The sequence below is a fragment of the Gymnogyps californianus genome, chromosome 5 (genome assembly GCF_018139145.2).
Source record: "Gymnogyps californianus isolate 813 chromosome 5, ASM1813914v2, whole genome shotgun sequence".
NCBI lineage: Eukaryota > Metazoa > Chordata > Aves > Accipitriformes > Cathartidae > Gymnogyps > Gymnogyps californianus.
The window spans coordinates 18518761-18539557 of record NC_059475.1 but is presented as its reverse complement, the minus strand read 5'-3'; the positions used below and the strand labels follow the sequence as shown (position 1 = coordinate 18539557).

At 56.2% G+C, this 20797-nt stretch overlaps 1 protein-coding gene across 1 annotated transcript; it reads right to left on the bottom strand.

Moving 5' to 3' along the window:
* Positions 1-10317: 10317 nt before the first annotated feature.
* IFITM10 (interferon induced transmembrane protein 10) lies at positions 10318-20797 on the bottom strand. The gene is given in 4 exon segments (XM_050898342.1): positions 10318-10467; positions 19395-19717; positions 19720-19808; positions 20772-20797. Coding segments are annotated over 4 exon segments (588 nt in total).

Below are 20797 nucleotides of genomic sequence, written 5' to 3'. Positions count from 1 at the left end.
TGGCGCGGCCGCTGCCGGCGCCGCAGGGCCCGCATGCCGCGGCGGGCGGGGGGGGGGGGCCCGCTCCGCTCCGCGCCGCTCCGCGCTGCACCGCGCCGCTCCGCGCCGCTCCGCGCGCCGCCGGGAATGCGCCGGCGATGAGGTCATGCCTCGGGAACGGGGGGGGGATTAGGGGGGGGAAGAAGGGGGGGGGGAAGCCAGCGTTGACGTCACCCGCAGCCAATCAGCGCGGGCGGCGCAGGGGCAGGGTGACGTCAGCCCCGCGGGCGCGGAGCGGCGCGGAGGGAGTGGGTGCTGGTCCCCCTCCCCTCCCCTCCCGGCCCGGCCGTGCGGAGCTCCGCGGGACTTGCGCGACCCCGGCGCTGCCCCGCGCAGCGCCGCTCCCCTGTCCCCTCGGGGCCCGCGCTGCCTGCGCGCATCCCGGGCAGCCCCGGCCCTGCCCGGCTGCTGGGCTGCGTGGGGGGCTCCCACGCCTGGTGGTTTTGGGTGATGCCCTCTCTCAGGGAGATGGGTTACGCCGCAGAGACAGTGGCCTGAACAGCAGAGGGCTTTTTTGGGGGTGACCCTCCTGGCCGCTGAGGTTCCCGGGGGACACCTCCAGTGCTGCGCTGCTCCTGGCAAAAAATGCGCTTTCGTGTATTTTTGGTTCATACATGGTTCCCGGGCTGCCCTTCTGGCCTGATGCAGGCAACGCTGAGCCTGGAGCTCTCCCGCAGGTAGGGCCACCCCTCCTGCCTGTCACTGCACCCTGCCTGCAGTTCATGAGGCGGGTCTGCCCACCTCAAACACCTGAACTTGCAGCAGCAGGGTGGCTGCTGGGACGGCCCTGCAGGACTTGCTTGCTCTGAAGTGCCCAAGCTGGGGAAGGACAGATGTAAACGCAGCGTGGTCTTGGAGGACAGCATGGCAAAGAGTGGCCCAAAAGTTGGGGGGTTCAGGGGGAGCCTGGCCCACGGGTTGGCTCCTGGCTGGGCAGGGTGGGCTCACCTCCATGCTGCTGCGGTGGCACCAAAGAGCCGCATGGCTGGTTTGGCTAACGCAGCAGGGTTTTTTCTCTGTCCTTGGCCCTGGCCTGGCAGCTCCAGCTTAGAGACGGATTAGGGTTTAGAAGCTTAGGTTTTGCTGGCGCTTAGGAAATCAAGGGAACCTTCCTCCCTGCTGATACGGATGCCGGATGTTTTAAAATTAACTCTCATCTCTCCAGACACACAGCCAGCAGCTTGCTCAAGAAGGATGTCGAGCTCCCACAGTTACTGGTGGCAAAATCTTTCCCAGAAAAGTCATTTCTTGTAGAGCACCAGAGGTATAAAACCCTGGGGTGCTAAAAAAATCTCACTCTCCCCGTTGCATAAGCAGTGCTGAGTTCATACCCTTCTCCTACCGCAGAAAATCAGCTCACCCAAAGCTGTCAGCAGGGAAACTTCCGCAAAACCAGGGCTAGTCTACCTAAACAGCATGGATTTTGGCCCAGGTACCATAATTGGTGGCAAGATGCTGAGGTAGCACAGGCACTCGCTTCTTTAGCAGCTCTGGAGCATTTGGTCCTGGTGGGAGCAGGAGCAGGAGTGTGCCTGGCATGGCTGGAACGAAGTGGGGGTCTTTCTTCCATTCTGCCTTTCCTGTTGGTTTTCCTACCCAGCTCCCTCCTCACAGCTGTGAGGAGTGCCCCGGCCAGGGAAAAACTGAAAAAGACTTCTCTTGCTTCAGCTTAGGGCTGCTTCCTCCCCTGCCCAACATCCCTTTTCAGGGGTAAAATAGAAAAAAAGAAGGAGAAAGGAATGAGTTTGAAAATCCCAAAGCTTCCTCATAAAAGCTATTATCTAGGCAGAGAGCCATGAGCTCGCAAAGCCTGCTGAAGGAAGAGGATTTCAACAGTTTCTTTCCAAATCCCAGTTAAAATCAATGTTTCCAACCCTGGGCCTGGCACGCTGCTGCCAGATGAGCATCCCAGATCAGCTGTCGGGAAGATCGCTCCCTGGCCGGCTGGTGGCACAGTGCAAGGGAGGAGTACAAGGAAGGAGATGGGAGAAGGATGATGGGCTGGCGGTGGGCAAAGGATGGGGAGGTGGTGAGGAAGAGGCAGAGGATGGAGTGTCCTGAGGGACTGCCGGACACCTGCCTTGGACTGTTCATTCCAGCAAGAGGCTGAGCTGAGCTCCCTCTTGAGCCTTCATCTCCAGCAACCTCTCCTCAGCCACCCCACGGATCCCCTGGTGCATCCCTGGGTGATGGGGACACGGGAGATTTGACCCATACAAAATCCCTAATGGCAGCAAACAGGAGGAGATGCTCCAGTGGGGCCGGGGACCAGTGGGATGCTGGTTCTCACGGCCGGCGCGAGAGGCTCCAGCCCACGAGCCATGCATCTCTCCCACGCCTACTGCTTCTGTGTGAGGTGCTGCAGCCAAGCGCCTGGTGGGGAGAAACCAAAACAAATGATTCACTGCTTTTAAACTGCTCCCGGGATCGCAGGGGCCAGGAGCAGGCGGCGACGGAGGCTTGCAAAACCTCACCTGCCTCCCAAAGCCAGGAGCTAACCCTGCTTAGATCCCAATCCTGTTCAACCTGAAATTCTGGCATTCGGGTGCGGACCCATGGCTACATGGAAGAGGGCAGCCAGCCTGAGCAAGGGCAGTGCTGCAAACACACCCAGTCGGCTCTGGGTGGCTCGGGTGCGCTGACCGGGCAAGCAGCATCCCTATTTTCCCCAGGGGAAATTAAGCGGGAAGAGCTGGGGCAATGCTGTTATGGTCAGGCAGGCAGAACAAAGCAGCCTCATGCTCTAAGCTCCCATCTACCAGATGTGAATCTATTGTCTCAGCCCCAGGGCCAGCATCCCCCCCCTCCCCATCACAACCATCATGAGCCAAGCAAAAATTATGCAGCAAGTTGCTTATTGCTAAAGGAAAGTGCTTTATCTCAGGTAAAACACTTAAAAAATAATTTGCCCCACTCTGTTTTTTCCTCTTTCCCAGATTTCAGGCGCATCCGAAGATGGATTGCATCCCAGCTATGTGTTTCAAATGTGAATTACGCTTGTACACGTAATAGTTCTTGCTAAAATGTTTTCCAGGCCCCCTAATTGCCATGGTAGGCCAAAGGCAGAAGAGTGCAGCGGAACCTCCTGCATCCTACAGGGATTAAAATTGGAACCTGTTCATGGAGGAAACTAAAACTAGGAAAAAGAAATTGCTGCAAACCCAACTTTCTTATCCATCAAAAAGGAGAGACTTTTTGCCAACCTGCAATTACTTTAAATGGCCAAATAATTTTTTTTAACCTTGCCTGGTGTTCAGATGCTGCTCCTTGTGCCACCGGCCAAGCCAGCCTCCTGTCGCCCTCGAGCCGGCAGCGCTGGCTGCGGCATAGGGCGCTGTATTCCCACTGCAGGGGGTACTGGCACCTTGAAACTGTACTGATGACTGAAGCCAGAGGTGACCCTTGGGCTGACATGGCTCCACTTCTACTGAGCATGGTTGTTTCCACCACACACGTGCCTGTCACCTTCGCCGTGGTGTCCCAGAGTGGGGCACTGCAAGGTGCTGGAGGAAGGGGTTTGCCAGGCTCCGTATCACCTCATTTTGTAAAGAAATATACTGACTGCAGTGAACTGTGCATCCCACCGTGGGAAGGACATTGCTCCCCTCTTTGGCTCCTGCCCATGTGCTTCCCGGGAGCCAGGTCTCCAGCTCTCCCACTCCATGGCTGGGATGGAGCCCAGCACATTCCCAGTGAATCCCAGCATGCCACCTTCCTCCTGCAAAGCCCAAAATGGTGTCACTCCATTAGTGAAGAGAGCTGACATGCTTGAGCAGGCAAAAGGCACTTGCAGCATCACCAGGCAGCTGTGTTTCTCACACAGGGGGCTGCCCCGGATCTGTCTCCATTTTCCCAATAGAAATATCTGCCCGTGCGCAGTGTGGCTCAGCACTTGCAGGGCACAGAGCTGCACGTGCACATCGCAAAAGCAGCTACCGCACAATTAATTGCAGAAGTAGCAGGCTGGAGGGCTGCGTGCTGTGCCATTCAGCTCAGTGCATGCTGCAGAAGCATTCATTCTGCGGCTCTGACTGTGCCACGAAGCGCTCCTGCCAAAGGGAAAAAGGAAAAAAAAAACCATCATACATTGAATAAGTTCCCTCTGATTCCCTCCGCCCTGGACCTGTCTGAGAAAAGTTGGGCAGGAGCGTGGAGATGTGCCAAATGCGGGCACGGTTGCTGAGTACTGGCATGATGGTTCAAAGTCAGGGGATGGGAGGGGCAGAGGAGCAGGACCTTTGCACTGGCATGAAGCGATCACTCTGGAGGAGCCAAGGCTGGTGGCAGCAGCTGAGCTGCGCAGAGCCTTTGCAGTAACACTCCTCGGGTGCAGGAAGCGTGCCTGCTCCTTCGCCGCCAGTGCTGAAACAGTGTGCCGTGTTTGCCCTGGGCAGCGGAGGGTAGGCGAGTGGCTTTGGTGTGCCTAGAAGCCGTCCGGGGTCATATTCACTCCTCTGAAGGCAGTGGGAGAGGGATGAGAGAGAGGACAGTGACAGGGACAGGGAAAGGGGAGAGACACTGAACAATTTCGTTTCAGTACATCCAAGCCTTAAAAAATAATCACTGCCCAGTGCTCCGGGACGAGGCATGGTCTTTCTTCTCCATATGTGAGCTGGGGATGGGAAAAACATTACCCTGGGCCAGAAGGCAGCATGGAGTTAGGCTCCATGCAAGGGTCCATCAGCTCTAGACCCTTTTTCTCTACCCCTATGCTGGTTTTTGTTAGGCTGCTCGCCAGTTGCTAGGTTTTTTTGTTTTGTGTTTTGCTTCAATCATTTTCACTGATGAGAGCATCTGCTGCCATCTGTGCCTCCCCCTCCTCCGCCCGGCAAGGCTGCGCACCACTGCGATCTGCCTGCAGAGCCGGGCACTCTTCACTGTCCAACCTGCCGCACGTATCCTGCACAGGCCTGCCAGCATCCACGGATGGAGAGGAGGGAAGAGGCAGCTCCATCAGAGCCCTGCTCTTCCCCTGTATCCACTGACCGTATCTGGGCACTGCTGCAATTGCACTGGTTGCAGGATGCCTGCGGTACCAAGGTCCCACGCAAGCCCAGGACCTGGTGGCACTAAGCAAGGCTGCAGTTCCTCCTCTGAGAAGTCAGCAACCAATGAGACAGTGTTGGAGGGGAAAACATAGAGGTGAAGGGACTTCGGTAAGGTCACTGAGGACATCAGCACGTGACTGGTAAGAGAGGCCAGAGCTGCTACTTGCTGGCAGCGTGACTGCCTCCTGGCCCATGGAGCGCCTGGGAAGCAGGGTCATGATGCTACAGCTTGGTGTCGGCTTTTGCTGGTGGCTTACACACCCCACAGAAGAACAGAGGTTGCCATTTGCATCTCTCTCTGACTGTTAATTTGGGTATTCAGGCTGAGGGCTGCTCCAGCCCTGACTCACTGTGCTTTGCCTGCATGCCTGGTAGCTCACCCCTGGCGTGGGATGCTGGCGCTGCGCTGGAAGGTTGTTACCTGAATTAGCTCCAGCTTGCCATGTTTATTACCACCAGCCCCTAGACGTAGGAGAGCTGTGGGGTCGCGTTTACCGACCAAACCCAAACCAGTTCACCCCAGCTGGGATTTGATGCGCTGCTGTCTGCAAACTGGCTTGGCGGCATTTGCGCAGAGGTGGCATCACCGAGCCTTGCGTGGCAGCCGGGGCAGAGCCACGGGTGAGTGCTGAGGCTTGCGTAAGCGCGGCAGGGTTTGCTCACATGCCGGCCCGACACCCGCCCCTGGCGCTGCTTGGCCCCCAGCCACCTCTCCCTGCCAGCGTGGAGGGTAAATGTGTAACGGCGCCCAGGCTTTCGCGTGACACACGTGTCCTGGCTGGCAGGAAGGGGCACGTCCCTGTGGGGGACTGGGGCTGTTGCCTTGCCCCCACCCACTCCTGGCTGGTTTTGGGGTGCAGGAGCCACCCTTACCCCACATCTGCTTCTTGCACAAGCTAGCGCTTGCCCTGCGCGGGGGCTCGCATCTCCCCGGCGGTGGGGCTTGAGCAGGGGGGAGTCCCGAGCTGCTCGGGCTCGGGATGAGCGGGGATGGACCCCTGCTCCCTGCAACGGGCAAGGGGCCCGAAGCCTCCTGGCCTGCCCAGAGGCCGCGGAGATGGGCGGCGCGGCGGCTAGCTGCCGGCTGCGGTGGAACGGTGTAAGGGGGCCCTCTGCTGCCTCCCGCAGCACGGCTCCTCCCAGGGCAGCTCCAGCTCGGCTCGGGCATCCGACTCCCTCCCTCCGTGACCTCCTCCTAGGTGCTGGGGCTGCCGTGAGGGTCCCCCCGAAGCCATTTCATCGCCGGGCTGAACGAGCCCTGTTCCCGCAGCACCTCTTCCCTGGGGAAGCGTGCCCCTCACCAGCCTCGGTGACCTTTCCCCATGCTCACCCAAAACGCCTTTCATGTACCAGGGGCACAAAACCAGCAGTAGTATTTTAGGCACAATCTCACAATGTCGACTAAAATGTCAAACAATCACTCGCCCCCCCTTCCCCATTTCTCCCCTCGAGCTAAAGAAAAAGCAAAAAGAAATCCTCATCAAGCTGTCAAGCTCAGTTTCCTGAAGGAATACAATTAAATCTCTATATGGCAATGTGACCGTCAGTTCTTCCCCATCTCAAAAGACGCTTCTCAAGCAGCTTTGGCTGTTCCTCTCTTCCACCCCTTCCTCTCAGTTTTCCTTCCCACTGCTGAGTGCAACAGAGGCTGTGGCTTCGCAGCCAAAAAAAGCTGTGATTTGGAGAGTGTGGCGCGACGTTGTGAGTGGCAGAAGTGAAAAGGCAGAGAAGCAACCCTCGAAAGCCTGCCTTCTGCTGCATCGGGTGTCAGCCTTGGCAAAACCTGAACTTCCAGAATTTTCTTGCAAAATTAAAAAAACCCAAAACAATTAGAGGACCTGTCGGATTTGGCTGCTGCTTTTCTTTCCCTTGTTCCCTCAAAATGAAAAAAAGATCTTTCTTTCACTTAACAGCACAGTTGGTGCAATCTGGGAGGTACCTGCCTGCCAGTATATGGGGACACAGTTTTGCCGTCTCAATTTGGGGTTCCCTGACACTGGCAAGATGAAATGAATGCTAAGCACCTTGATGCTGCTGCACTTGGAAGACCTCTGCATGAATAAATGACTTATTTTTTCCTAAGCAAGCTTGGAAATCTATGTCTCCCCCTCATTTTCCCCATTTGGGGGGTGCTTTCCTACTGCCATGAGTTTGGAGGGGCTCCATTATAATGAATGGGGGGGCACTAAGAGAGAGGAGCGGAGAGCGCAGGGGCTTTGCTGCTCCCAGCCCAGAGCCGCAGGTGGAGCCAAGGTGAGGGCTGTGGTGGAGCTGAGCATCTGCCTGGGGTGGATCCTCCCATCCTCCAGCCATGGGGTTACTGCATCTTCCTCCACTACCCTGTTCTTGTCCGAGGCAGGTCTGGGTGGACCTCCGACCTGCTGCAGCACAGCAATTTCAGCATTGACACTTCCTACAATGTGGGCAACAAATAATAAATATGGTGGTTACTAATAATAGCCCACCCTCTCCATCCCTGATGGTTTATGCATGCAAAAATGTTGCAGAGTCAGTTCAATATTCCCCCTGGTTCATTAAACCAGCATCCATTTTCCTGCAGATAAGACAGTCTGTCAGGGGAAGGATGATGGTAACTCATTTGTCACACTTGTTAAATGTAGGAAAGGCTGGCTTTGGGTCACTTCCAATTTTGTGTCAGCTCTGCCTTTATCTGAGCAGCCCCGCGCCTGCATGCCAAGCAGGGTGGCTCTCTCCTGCGTGGCATGGGAGATGGGGACAGCGGCACCATCCCCGCAAGATTTTGCAGAGTTGGGGGGTGTCCGAGTGCAAAAGCACTTGCAACATGGCTCCAACGAGTCCTAGCTCACAGAGAGAAACGCACTTGTTATTGCGAGAGGTGCCAGACACGTTGGTCCCACAGTGACCGAAGCCTGCAGCTTTGAGTCCCCGGCACTGCAAGCGGGGTCACCCTGCGTGAGTTATCCCCTGACCCCATCCTGCTGGGCTTGTGTTTGGGCTGCAAAGCTTGAGAGGTATGATTGGCAGCCGGATGATGAAGGATATCAGGCCAAGACCTTGGGAACGGCCAGTGTGAGCTCAGTGCAGGTGCAGGGGGAGGGAAAAGGTGGTGCAACCTCACCTCTGTACTCCTCCTAACCCTTAGAGGATTTTGGAGTGACTAGTCCGGGTCTTGCCTAAACTAGCACCATCCCAGCGGGCTTTAATTTGCTCCAATTATCAGGTGCCAGCTCAGGGTGGCTGCAATGCAAGTTATTTTGGCTGCACCCTCTTTGGAGGCATTGCCATCGTGACAGGCCACCTCCTTCCTCTGCCAGGGACAAGGACTGGGTACAGCCCCCAGATATGTTAGGGTGGAAATGCCGATGGCTATGATCCCTCCGATCTCGCTTCAGGGAAGGGAGCAAGAAGTAACCAAGAGAGGTTGGGAGGAGTCTTGACCTCTGGATGAGTGATCATAAAGCAGTTCATGGCTGAGATACTTCCCAGGGCATCATGTACAGCACTGCCAGCGGAAACTTCAGTGCAAAACAGGCCCCTGATCTGGTCTGGTGTGGAAATGCCCTCCAGTGAGTGGGGAGCAGGTAAGAATGCAGGTCCTTCTGCCCATAGCTTCCCCCATAAATGAAGCCCAGGCTGGGGTTAAGGTGTGGAGACCTGGGCAGGAAGGAGGAGACATCTCATGAGAGTTTCAGGGAAGCATCCTCATGGTCTGTCCCCAAGGCTCACTATGGCACAGCCCTCACTGAGCACAGCCCAGAGACAGCACGTTGATTTAACCATGCACTCAGCAGAGGATAAAGTGTGCCACGATGGCCTGTCTGCATTCCCCATCTCTTGCTGCACCTTCGCTTTCATGGTGGGTGCAAAGGTGGACGCTGTTGCCTTGTCCCGGCTCCATGGCTGGTCTGCAGCAACCAGTCTTCCTTGGCACAAGGTCATCATACAGCTGGAAAAAGACGAGGCAGATGCAGCATATGAAATGAGATGAAGGGTCAGAGGGGCTGAAAAGGTGTATTTTAGTCCTGGTCTTGCCATTCATTTGTGGTGTTTTCAAGTCAGGACGTGTTGATTTGCAGCACTGCAGGCAGCTGCAGGCAGCTATCGGGAAGGGCTCCGAGGTCCTGCCTCGTTCAGCAGCAAACGTGCGGCATCTCTGAAATCTGGCTCTTGGTAATGACCCTGGGATGTGCAGTGGTAGCAGCAGGTTCAGACTGCGGCGATTTATTTCTATCTTCAACGTTGGTCCTAGCAGGAGAGGAGGGACCTGCCCGCTCGGCTGCCTTTGCCTGCTTGCCATTGATCGACCATCACAGGATTTGCTGAGGTCTCTGCTCTTAAATCTGGATCTGCGCCCTTCTTCACGGCTGCATGCGGCCCCGACCTGCAGCAGCATCCCTCATTCCTGCTTTAAATCTCTCCCAAGCAGCCGCTGGTGACATTAGCATTTTCTCTTGCCAGCCTGTAGGGACCAGGAGCCCAGCCCTCCTAAGGAAGGAATTAACCCAGTAACATCAGATATCAGAGGTATCTTTTATTGACCGTTCACAGAAATACAGTAGCACTTAGTTTAGGGGGCTTAGGCAAGTTCTCCAGAAGGTGCCTTCCTTCTCAGCATTGCCAGGAGATCCTGAGGAGAAACTTGCCCTTTAATGCTTTGGGGTTTCTCTGGAGGCTTTGGGGCTCCCTAGCATGAACTTCCTAACACTCTCAGCTCTCCAGGGTTGGGAGTTGTTTGAACCAGTGGATGAAATTCAAGAGAGGAGAAGGAAAAGAAACCCCTGTATGTCAGGGGGTGGTGGGGCGGTCTGAACACACCTGATATGTTGTGAGCCAGCCCTGCTGTGGTCCCCATCCATCACAGCACATGCCTCCCGCTCGGGAGGACCCCACTGCTCCCCAGAGCTCAGCTCTCTGCCTCTAGGCGTGCATTGCTCTGCGCTTTGCACGCTCTTATCACACGGCTTGTTGGCCACAAAATAAATATTTCTTGGTCTGTTTTTCTCCTTGTACATATGTAAGAGTGAGACCCTTTCCTACAGCAGTTCACATACTGTTTGGGGGCAGGACGGGTATGCTCAGCTGGGCTGACAAACTCATTTAATTTTTATTTATGTATTTAATTGGCTGTTTTTCTTTTGGCGATCAAGGTGGAGTGTTTTTTTTTTTTTGCGTCCTTGCTACAAGAAACAACTGCAGACACTTCTGGCATAGAGGCATTTTGGCGGCGGCTGCTGCTGTTGGCCTCACTCTAGTAGTCAGTGAGGGGGTATCGCAGGAAGATGAAGATAAGGATGATACAGAAGGTGGCAAGGGCTGAACTGGTGATGTTAAAAAGCCGGGCTGTCTTGGCATCTTCAACTGCTCCATTTAGGTCATTGAGGAGTTTCTTATCCCGGACCTGAAATAAAAAAAATAATTAAATAAAATAATCAGGAGATGTATAAAAGACATAACTTGTTTCAAGCAACACCACAAAACCCAATGCGCTTGTAGGGTACCTGTACAGCAGATGAGGGCTGGGCTCTGCCTCTTTGCATTTGAATGCTTGGGGTGCCGTAAAACACCCCAAGGTGAGGTTTGCACCCGGCTCTGCTATGGGTTGAGCTTGTGAAGCCAAGCACTGTAATACCTGTGGGCTGGAAACCCCTGGGAGTGGAAAAGACCTGGAAGAGTGACCTGTTGCTGTTAGCAACCAGGCAAACCAGGTCCTCGTGGCCCCTGGAGTGGGGCAGTGTCATTTTGAGCCCAAGGGTGCACAAGGGAACTGAGGTGCCATCATGCACATGGGGCACTAAAGCATCCATCCCACTCTGTCATAGCCCTCTGGCCCTGCAGCACTGGGCTTCGGCTCACCCGGCCTGCAAGCAAGAAGTCTGGCTGCGGTTTCGGTGTGCATCCCCGTGCCTCCATCTGCGCTGAGCGGGCAAAACCTGGCATGGCATCCTACTGCAGCTGCAGGGCTGCACATGAGCCTCCAGCATATTAAGCAGTCCTGGGTTAATGAGTTCCTTTTGCAGGTCTTATATGGCTCGTGTAGTGTCTCTGCCACTGACAGTTTTCAATCCTAACAGCGCGGTCTGCTCTCTTCATTATCCTGTGGGCTAGGACTTTCATGGGCTTGTTTTGGGACAGCTCTGCAGTGGGTAAGGATTGTGCATGTCCTTGTCACTGGCCTGTCCCCACCTCCTTCAGGCTGCCAGGCAGTGCATGGCACTGCAAGGCAGCAATGCCACTAGTAGGCAGGGGTGGCATTACCAGCCAGCGGTTGGCACTGCCAAGCAGCAGATGGCACAGCCAGGCAGCAATGCCACTAGCAGGCAGAGATGGCACTACGAGGCAGAGGATGGCACAGCCAGGCAGTGCATGGCACGACCAGGCAGCAAATACCACTAGCAGGCAGCAATGGCACTGCCAGGCAGCAACGGCATCATCAGGCAGCTGATGGCACTGCCCGCCAGCAGCAGCTCTGCAGTTCGAGCCCAGCAGATGAGGGGTTGGGCTCCATCCCTTCCTAGCAGGGATGTGTCCCTGTGCCCAAACTGCCCCTTCAGCCAGACCCAGCAGCAGACCCAGGCAGCTGGAGCCACGAGGATGTGGGATGAAAGGACCAGGAGACTTTACCCCTCTTCCCTTTCCCGTATCCGAGCGGGGTATCCAGGGGCCGACACGGCGTGGCAGCGCTTGCTTCGCTGCCCACTTTGCGGCTGGAGGGTTGCAGGCCGCGGGGCCGCGGGTCCTTCGCGGCCTGCCTTTGCTGCCGGCAGCGTGAGCCCCGCCGGGGCGCTGCCGGCTGAACGCTAGATGTCGGTGGCAGGCTGCGAAAACCAGCCCCGGAGTCCTACCTAGAAGGATTAAAAGGCGCTTATCAACCAGGAGCTTTCCGAAAGGATTCTGCAACAACGGATTCAGACCACGTCTTAGTGACTTTGTCTCTCTCCCTCCTGCAGTGCTTACCCACGAGGCTGTCCTGAAAGCCTTCTGCGGCTTGCTGGATATGGGGAAGGGTTGCTGAACCCCTCGTTCCCACTGAGCCATGCTGGTTCACGGGGCCTCTAAAACCACATCTCAGACCCTCAAGCAATGATGTCCCCTCCTCTGTTACACCAGTGAGGACCTCAAGGTGAGGGGGTGCACAAGCACCCCCTGCTCTTCATTAATGCTGGACCGTGGGTAGGGAGGCTGCTGCTGACATGAGGCCCACAGGAGCCGGTGCCGGCAGGCACATAGGCAAGAGTGACAGCTCTGTTTTCCTCCTCGTATTAAATCCTGCGGTGCCATGTCCTCGGCCTCTGTTGCACCCCGCTCCTGGCAGCCTGCAGCTGGAGCCGGGGCCATCCGCTCATCACCCCACTTCTGAGCACTCAGCAGCTACAGGGCATCCTTCTGGGAGTGGGGACAGGGGACAGTCACAAACGGCACGTGGCTCTGTGGCATGCTTGGCTGGTGCTCCCAGCAGCAGAGATGACCTCTGGGAAGGCAGCAACCCAGCAGCCTGGGAGCCCCCATGCCTTTTTGTGTCAGCTGTGTCTGGGATGATTCACCTTTGAAATTATTCGGTAGGTTTAACATCCTCCTGAAAACACCTGGGCACAGCAGCACAGGGCAGCCGGCATCTCCTCACCCACCAGTGAGAAGCGCAGAGGTCCCTGCAGCCAGAGCCCCAGGGACGCTGGATTTGAGCCAGAAGTCCTGCCCGCTGCTCCCAGCAGGCTCTTTGAAGCTCTCATGCGCTTTCCTCTTCCCAGAGACGGGGCTGCCGGAGGCAAACCCTGCGCAGAGCAAATGCCTTTTGCCCCTTCCTCCACTGTAACCCAACCGTGGCTGGGAGAGGTCGCTCTCTGCTGCAGGCAAGTCAGTGTTTGCCATCAGTGTTTGCCAGGCAGACAGAGGTTTCTCCAGCAGACCGGTGTGGCTGGCATTCCGAGCTCTGCAACCCTCCCACAGCTGAGCCACTTGCTTTGCCTTTGTGGAGCCAGTTCCTCTTGGCCCCAGGAGCTCTCTCCCACTCCTCGCCTCCTGCTCCTCCTGTCCCCGGGGCACACAGCTGTCCTAATTTCCGTGCCCAGCCCTCTCCCTGTGCTCCCAGCAGCCTCTCCTACCTGACACCAGCTCACACTCGTGACTGGTGCTTTAGCTCTTTCCCACAGCATGCTTCAGCAGCGCCTGTCCTTGACTTTCCCGTGGCTCTCCCTTTGGCCCTGCTCCAGTCCTGCTGCTGCTGAGCATCTCTAGGAAGGGGCGCCCAGGGCTGCCCTCTCCCCAGTGCCACCATTTCCTCCCAGTTCCTTTTTTTGTCCTTCCCATCTCTTCTCTTTCCTGCTGTTTGAGCCCAAATGATGGTACGACAGCCGCCTTCAACTCCTGCTAAAGAGCACCCAGCTGCCTTCTCTCCCTGCCTCTCCGGCCTGTTCTACCCACCCGCTCCTGCCAGCCCCTGCAGCACATGGAGCTCTGCCTGCATCCCCTGTCTCCAGCAGCCCCCTGCCCTTTCCCTTCCTTAGCTCTCCCCCAGCTCTCCTCCAGATGTTCTGGCCTCGGCTGCCTGGATCCCTCATCCTGGCCGAGTCCTTGGTCCCCTTCCTCTCCTCCTTTATTATTGCCCCATACACCCTATGGCTTCAGTGGTCACCCTCATGCAAATCATCCCTTATTGTCCATTATCGTTTATATTGCAATAGAGCCTCTAAGGACCGGACAAGTGCCAGGGCCCCTGTGGCACACAAGCACAATGGAAAGGCGTTTCTCCTTCCAAATCACTTGCAGCCCTGGCCTCCTGCCTCTCTCCAGGGCGACCTTGCCTCCTCCCGCCTGGCCTTGCACCCCCAGATGCTTCCAGACGTCTCCCTTTAATGTCCTGTTGCTGCGTCTGAGCTGGGCTCTGGAGGAGGAGCTCTCCTGGAGAGCAGATAAGTGTTTCAGCTCCTTTCCCACTTTGTCCTTAAGGAGATGGCGGTGTCTTTCTCATAACCCAGCCTCAGCTTTTCCTATTTTCATGCTCCTGTGGCCACCATTGCCATAATATGCTGGCAGCTGGTGCATGAGCTTCTGGGAACCCTGGAAGATGCTTCCTTCTACAGCTGAAGAGGTGAAGCATCGTGAGGGACAGGTCCCCAAGGTCACAAGGCTGACCCCCCCCCCCTCCGAGACCCAGGTGTGGTGTTTCCTCAGTCACAGACTCTTTTCTCATCATCACTTTGACCCTTCTCGCCTTGCCTAAAATTAGATGGGGATTTTTGGCCCTGCTTTGCACTGAGATGACTGGTGTGTAAGGATAATTACATCTGCTGACTGCAGGGTTTCTCCAGGCACCCCAAAGCACTGTGTGGTGGCCCCTTTGGAGATCCCACCCTGGACAAAGCAGAGCTCACCTCTGGTCCAGCTTGGCAACTTATATGGTTCCTTTCCTCTTCCATGCCCAAAACACAGCCCGTTTTTGTGCTTTAACGTGCAAACCTTCCTCCTCCCCTCTCCCACTAGCGGAATGTGGTGGTGGCCTTTCCCTCCATCCCTGCTTGCCTGTCACCTCCCTGCTGCTCACCTTGTCCTCCACCATCTCCATCTCACCTTGTCCTCCAACATCTCCAGCTCAGCTTGTCCTCCAACATCTCCAGCTCAGCTTGTCCTCCCCTATCTCCTTCTCACCTTGTCCTCCAACACCTCCAGCTCAGCTTGTCCTCCACTATCTAAAGCTCAATGTGTCCTCCACTATCTCCTTCTCACCTTGTCCTCCAACGCTTCCAGCATGCCAGTGCCCAAGGGCTCTTTCTGTCCTCCCTCTGACCACCGTCCCCTACCCTTCCTCCCCTTGGGGTTTTCCCTTCAGCTTCCTCTCCAAGTACTCCCCTTGGCTCCTACCACCCTGCTCCTTCCCGGTCCCTTTCCCAGCAGCCACCTCCCCTCTCTCTGCTCTGGGGCTTGGCCCCTCTCATTTTTGGGAGCAGGGAACTTGCTGCGCAAGTACAAAGTGCTGCCTCAGCTTGCAGGAGGAGACAAATGTTTTGTTGATAACGAGCCTAATGAGGATGTATTTAAGGCAGCCTGGCTTTTAGCATGCAGCCCACAGCTGATTGTCTGTAAACCCATTTCTGTGCAGAGCTCTGCGTCCCTACACATAAAGAGTTCTGGAGGGGATCCTCGGATTTATTTGCTCTGTGAATTGGTCAAGAGCTCTCCAGCCCACGTACCTCCACCACACTGGCACTGGTGTCACGGGGCTGTCACCCCTGCGTTTCACCCGCCTCCATAAACCATCACTCCTCCCGAAAAGTGGGCTGAGGGCCTGCCTGAGAGGTCAGGTGCCACAGCCTCTCTGCTTCTCAGGGTTAATAAATAGCTACGGATTTGTGCCAGTCTGCTTCTACTCGAAACAGGGAAGATCAACAAGTGGTGAGAGGGGAAGGCAGCCATGCCCGCAGCTGCGTGCTAAGAGCCGGGCAGAGAGCAGGCAGGAGAGGTCAGCTCTCCTGTGGTGCTATCACGTTGCATATTTCACTGGCCTTGAGGGGCAGTAAAACTCTATGAGCAACCCCGTGGGCTGCTGGTGGGGCTTAAAAAGCCAGCAGGGCTTCTTGCCATCTTCGTCTCTATACAGTCACAATGAGGCATCCGTACCGTGGCTCATCTCAGATCCCAGCTCCTCTGATCTACCGCCTCATGGCGCAATGGGTACTGAGAAGGACTTGGCTCGTGCCGGCGGTCTCCAGAGACGGACCTCCTAATGACTGAAGCGAGATCTCCTGCCACCAGGCACTGATGCATCATTCATTACCGCTTGGAGCTGGGAAAGAGGGAGGGAGGGAGCTGCCGAATATCGGGCCACGGCATTTGCTCCTGATCAAAACCAACTGAATCCAAAGCGTTGTCGTTGGAGCAATCCTCGCATCTGTTCTGGGCTGGGGTTAAGGTTACTTTGGGGTTTCTAACTTCCCTGGTCATGCTGTTTATCTCTTCTTCCCCAGCACCAACACACACTTACAGTTACATGCGAGCGCCTTGCTTGCGCTCCAGGAGGCTGACCTTGAGAAGCCTGAGATGCTAGAAATAACCCCCGGAGGGATACGTGAGTTGGTGCGACTCCGTTGCAGCCCAGCAAGCTGTGTCTGCCGACGATCTGGTCTGCTACGGGTGTAAATAAAGACAAGGCGTGCCGTCACACTCTTATTCAGAGTGCTTGGCTGGGATGTCTGTCACACAGAGTACTTGGCTTGGATGTCACAGTCTCTGCCCTTACCTAACTTCATGTGTTTCTTTGAATAAGAGCATAAATTCTTTGGTGCTGGGGTGCTTTGGGGGGATTTTTTAGTAAAAGGTTGTCACCATGAAATAGTATTTCCCTGCAGAAAGAAATCTAGAAGGCTGTAGCTCATGTGCAAAAGGCCAGGCAGACATGGAGGTACTGTTTTCCCAGCTGTGGCTGAAACCAATAAAAGTGGGCATGGGGAAGGAGACAGCCTTATGGTAATATTCAACTGTACCTAAGCGTACATCTGGCTTCCAGTGTGGGCATTACGCTGCTGAAACCGGTGGAAATACTAGGGTGTGCTAAGATATATAATGAAACATCTCATGGACTTGGGGCACAAAGAAACTACTGCTTTATTAACAGTATGAATCTGGCAAAAGCAGATGACGTTTATGGCAGGGTATTGAAAATGCTATTTCTGATAATGAAAATGATGATTCCTGAGGTTGCTAGATGTTTCAGTTTACAAAGGAAATGTAAAAACTGTAACCCAGGAACCCTTTAATGCCATCAGCACACTGATGGCCCTTCAGCCAGGAAACCTGTGCTCCACTGGCTGAGAGCTCTGCCGTCAGAGGTCCCAGAATGTGCTCAGGGAGGGGAAGGTGCTGTCCCCCTCCTCTCCCTCCCACAGCACCTTACTCGGTCTCTGTAGAGCACAGACATCCTAGAAAGGCTGGGACTTAAGTATCTGCTGCTCAGTTGTCCTTACATTTACTTGCAGAGGAACAAGAGAAGTCTGTTTAAAGGGACATCTGTCCCCAGGGCATTTCTTGCTTCTGCTTTCTCTGAACCTCTGGGAAAAGCCTTATTGACTGTAAAAGAGATGAAAACAACAGGCTTCTGCAGAAATGACCCTAACATCCAGCCTGGCCGGGATGTTGTGAAGGTCTCTGCAGTAGCTGTGAGTGAGGAAGGATCCCGTCTTTCTTAACATCCCAGTGGTCTTCCCCAGGACAGACTTTCTGCTACTGCCCCAGCATCACTGTTGCCTCCCACGCATCCCAACAGCAGCCCGCGAGGGCACTCGCCATCCCTTCGGCTACTTGGTAGCTCTGTCCTGTGCCTCTGAGGCACATTTTGTTTCTATTTTCCCCCGCCACAGAGTCACAGCCACTGGGGAGCTCCAAGACCAGAGCAGGGTTATTTCTACCCACTCAGCTCGACGTCTGTTTGGATACCGCCGTTACATCCGATCAGCTACCGCCTCCGCAGTCCAAAAGCCCAGGCTGGTTTTTGACGGCCATTTTCTATTTTCCTTTCCCTGATTTGGAGCAAATTTGCCCATTTGCCTTCCCTCACCACTGCTTCTTTTTTTCACACTGGAGTTTATGTCTTCTAGACATTTGCAGCCAGATGCTGAGCCCACGCCTCTGTCCCGGCACAAGGCTCCGGTCCTGGGTTACTTCTGGGCTTTGCCATTCCTCCCACCTCATGTCAAGGATAGTGAAGGGTCTAGGCTTTAAAAACCTTGTAGGTGGCAGACCCTACTCCATCCTGTCCCCTGGGGATGGGTCAGCCTCATTCTCAGGCTGTCCTGCCCCTGCTGCTGGCTGCAGCAGAGGGACCACCTCTACCCAGATACCTGATGTAGCTACCACCGTGTCCCTGTGACGTGACACCCTTTCTTAGCCCACTGTGACCATGCCTCTCGCACAGGAAAGACACTAATCGTTAAAGGCAAATTCAGACAAGCAAAGACATAAAAAATAAGGAGGAAGCCAGTTTCTTCCCTCGCTCGCTAAAAGAGTGGGGGGTGTTAAGGGACTCCCTCCCCCAACTTGTGTTAGGCTGCCGCTGCCTGGATTTGCCCTTGGGTCAGTCCTGCTTGTGGTGATGCTCAGCCCCGGCATGATTTAAGCTATTAAGTAAAAGTGCCTCGCCCAGGCAGCAGCGAAGCCTGCTGCATGGGCGGTGGATGGGTGCTCACTTCCCATCTTGGGGAAGGGGAAACTGAGGCAGGCCCCATGGTGCCAGTGCTAGGCGACCCCTGGGCACGGGTCCATGGACTTGTCCCCAAGCCTTTCTGCCAGAGACCCTGATGGGCTCGGGAGCAGCCTCCTTGCAGTGCTGGGCACTTGCAGTCCAGCTCGTGGGAGTTGGATGGGGTTAATTGATCTGCTTCTGTGACGAAGCCCATCTGTGCCCTGGCCTTCCTCTAAATGCTGCCTGCCAAATCAAATCAGCTAGCTCCTCTCCGGGGCCACCCAGCTGCCCCGGGCTCTCTGCACATCCATTCAGTTAGTTTTGCGTCTGGCAGGCAGGGAAGGGGAGGGCAGCCCAGGCACCTCTCTCCCTGCAGCTGCCGAGGGGCTGCCTGTTCACCGGGTGCCGTCCCTGCCAGGCTGCTCTCCCCTGCAGCTACCGGGAGTAACCTGATCCCATCCCCATCATGGGCTGTGCTCCATGCCATTGCCCTCTCCATCAACACAGCTCTATTTTGTCCCAGTCCTGACGCTGTGTGAAGCCCTCCTGCACTCTCTTCCACCTCCTCAGCTACCCGGGGCTCGTTCCCATGATGCTGGCTGGTCTCCAGGGCTTGCCTTGGGATTTATAGGGCTTGGGGTGGGGAGCTGGCCACCAGCTCTGGTGTTTTAATTAGGGAGAGGGCAAGAAGGAAAAAGGCAGGATTGCCCTGCACCTTGGCAGCCTCTCCCTCCCTGCAACTTGCCAGGCACCAGCTGATCCTGGCCAGCTGCTTCTTACTGCTTCTGCCCGACCATCCAGTGCTGCTGGATCCTATCCTGATGGTCTCTAACTGACAAGATCCCAAAGAAGGGACCGAGTGCCAGAGTGCCTGCAGGTGCAGCATGAGCCAAGCCAGGCCTGTGTTGCCTGCCTGTCACCCTCCTGCCGCGATACAGAGGAGCCTCCGAGGGTACCGGAGCAAGTCAAAGCATCTCTTCCCCACCCAAAGCAACATCCCCGGCTCCAAAACACACCTCGGCTCTCCCCATCCACATCCCCAGAGGCGGCAACCTGTCATTTGGGTGGCAAAGATGTGATTTACATCAGGCACGACCCCCAGACGTTTCCCCCCTCTCCGGTCACCTCTTACCCCGCACCTCGCGCTCAGTACTCACTTTCAATGAATAGGCCAAGGCGATGAAGCCGAGGCAGCAGAAGTTGAGGTATACGAAGTTGAAGATGGACCAGAGATAGTAGTCATTCACCTCGGTGGTGTCAGGGTAGATTTCGATGACAGTGGTGGGGTTGGTCATCGTCTTCTTCTCCACTGAGTGCTTGCATGGGACTGCTGGCCGCAGGCTGTCCCCTTTGCAGCTCTTGCTCTCCATGAGGTAAACGGCAGAAGAAGGAGACAGGACGGGCGAAGCTTGCCGGAGAGCCGGGGGCTTGGCGATGCAGGCGAAGCAGCCCTGTGGGGGACCCTGGGGGGTATTGGGGTCCAGGCCACCCTTTCGAAGGGGCACGGCGGGCCCAGGGGGGGGTCCTGTGTCCTCTCCGTGGTGGCTGCCGCGGCGTCACCGCGCTCTGCCCTGGCAAAGCGAAAGCCCCCTCGTGAAAAATGAGGGTGAGGGGATGGAGAGGCGGGGGGGGGGGGGGGGGGGGGAGAAAAAGGGGGGAAGGAGCAGAAAAGGGGAGACGTGGGGGGAAGGCAGGAGAGAGAGAGGGACCAGGAGACAGAGGAGAGAGCGGGGAGAGGAGTGAGGGAGTGGGCAGAGGAGAGAGGGAGGAGAGGAGGGCAGGCAGGAGGGGGAGGAGGGAGGACCGCTACACCCGGGGACCACGAAGCCGCCGCCGCGACGCGGAGCTGCCACCGACCCCGGCCCCGCAGCGGGGGCAGAGGAGCGGGCAGAGGAGCGGGCAGCACCCCTCCCCCTCTCCCTCTCCCTCGCCCCCCCCCCCCCCCCCCCCCGCGCCCGCTGTCCTGCGTGACCCGCGCCCGAGTCACTAGTGGGGAAATAAATTTAAAAAAAAGAAGGAAACAAATAAAAGCAGAAAGAAACATTAGGGAGGAGCCGGAGGGGCTCCAGGAGAGTTGCCAGCTAGCCGCGCTGCATCCCCCCCGCAGCCCTCCCCGCCCGCCTGTCGGTCTGTCGGTCTGTCTGTCGGTCTGTTGGGGCCTTCTGCTTTCTGTCCCATGCCGGGATGGGAGCAGGTCGCTCGGCTGCGGGGCGGCGGGCGGAGCGGGTCTCCCGGTGCGGCAGAGCAGCCCGGCCCCTCGCCCTCCCTTCCTCCTGGGGGTTTTATTTTTTGGGGGCTTTTTTTTTTTTGCTCAGTCCTGGTCTCTGCGAGATTCCAGATAGGATTGCATTTCCCGATTCCTTCCACCTGCCAGCAGGCTCCCCACCCCACCCCCCCTTTTTGAGGGGGAGAATATCGTGGCTGAAGTGGAGAAAGAGGAAGGGGAAGAGGGGATGAAGACAGAGGATGGGGAAAGGGATGTGGGAAGAGGTTCCCCCCCACCCCAGCTTTGTAAATAGGAGAGACTAGTCCACCTCTGGCTGCCCGTCCGTCCGTCCAT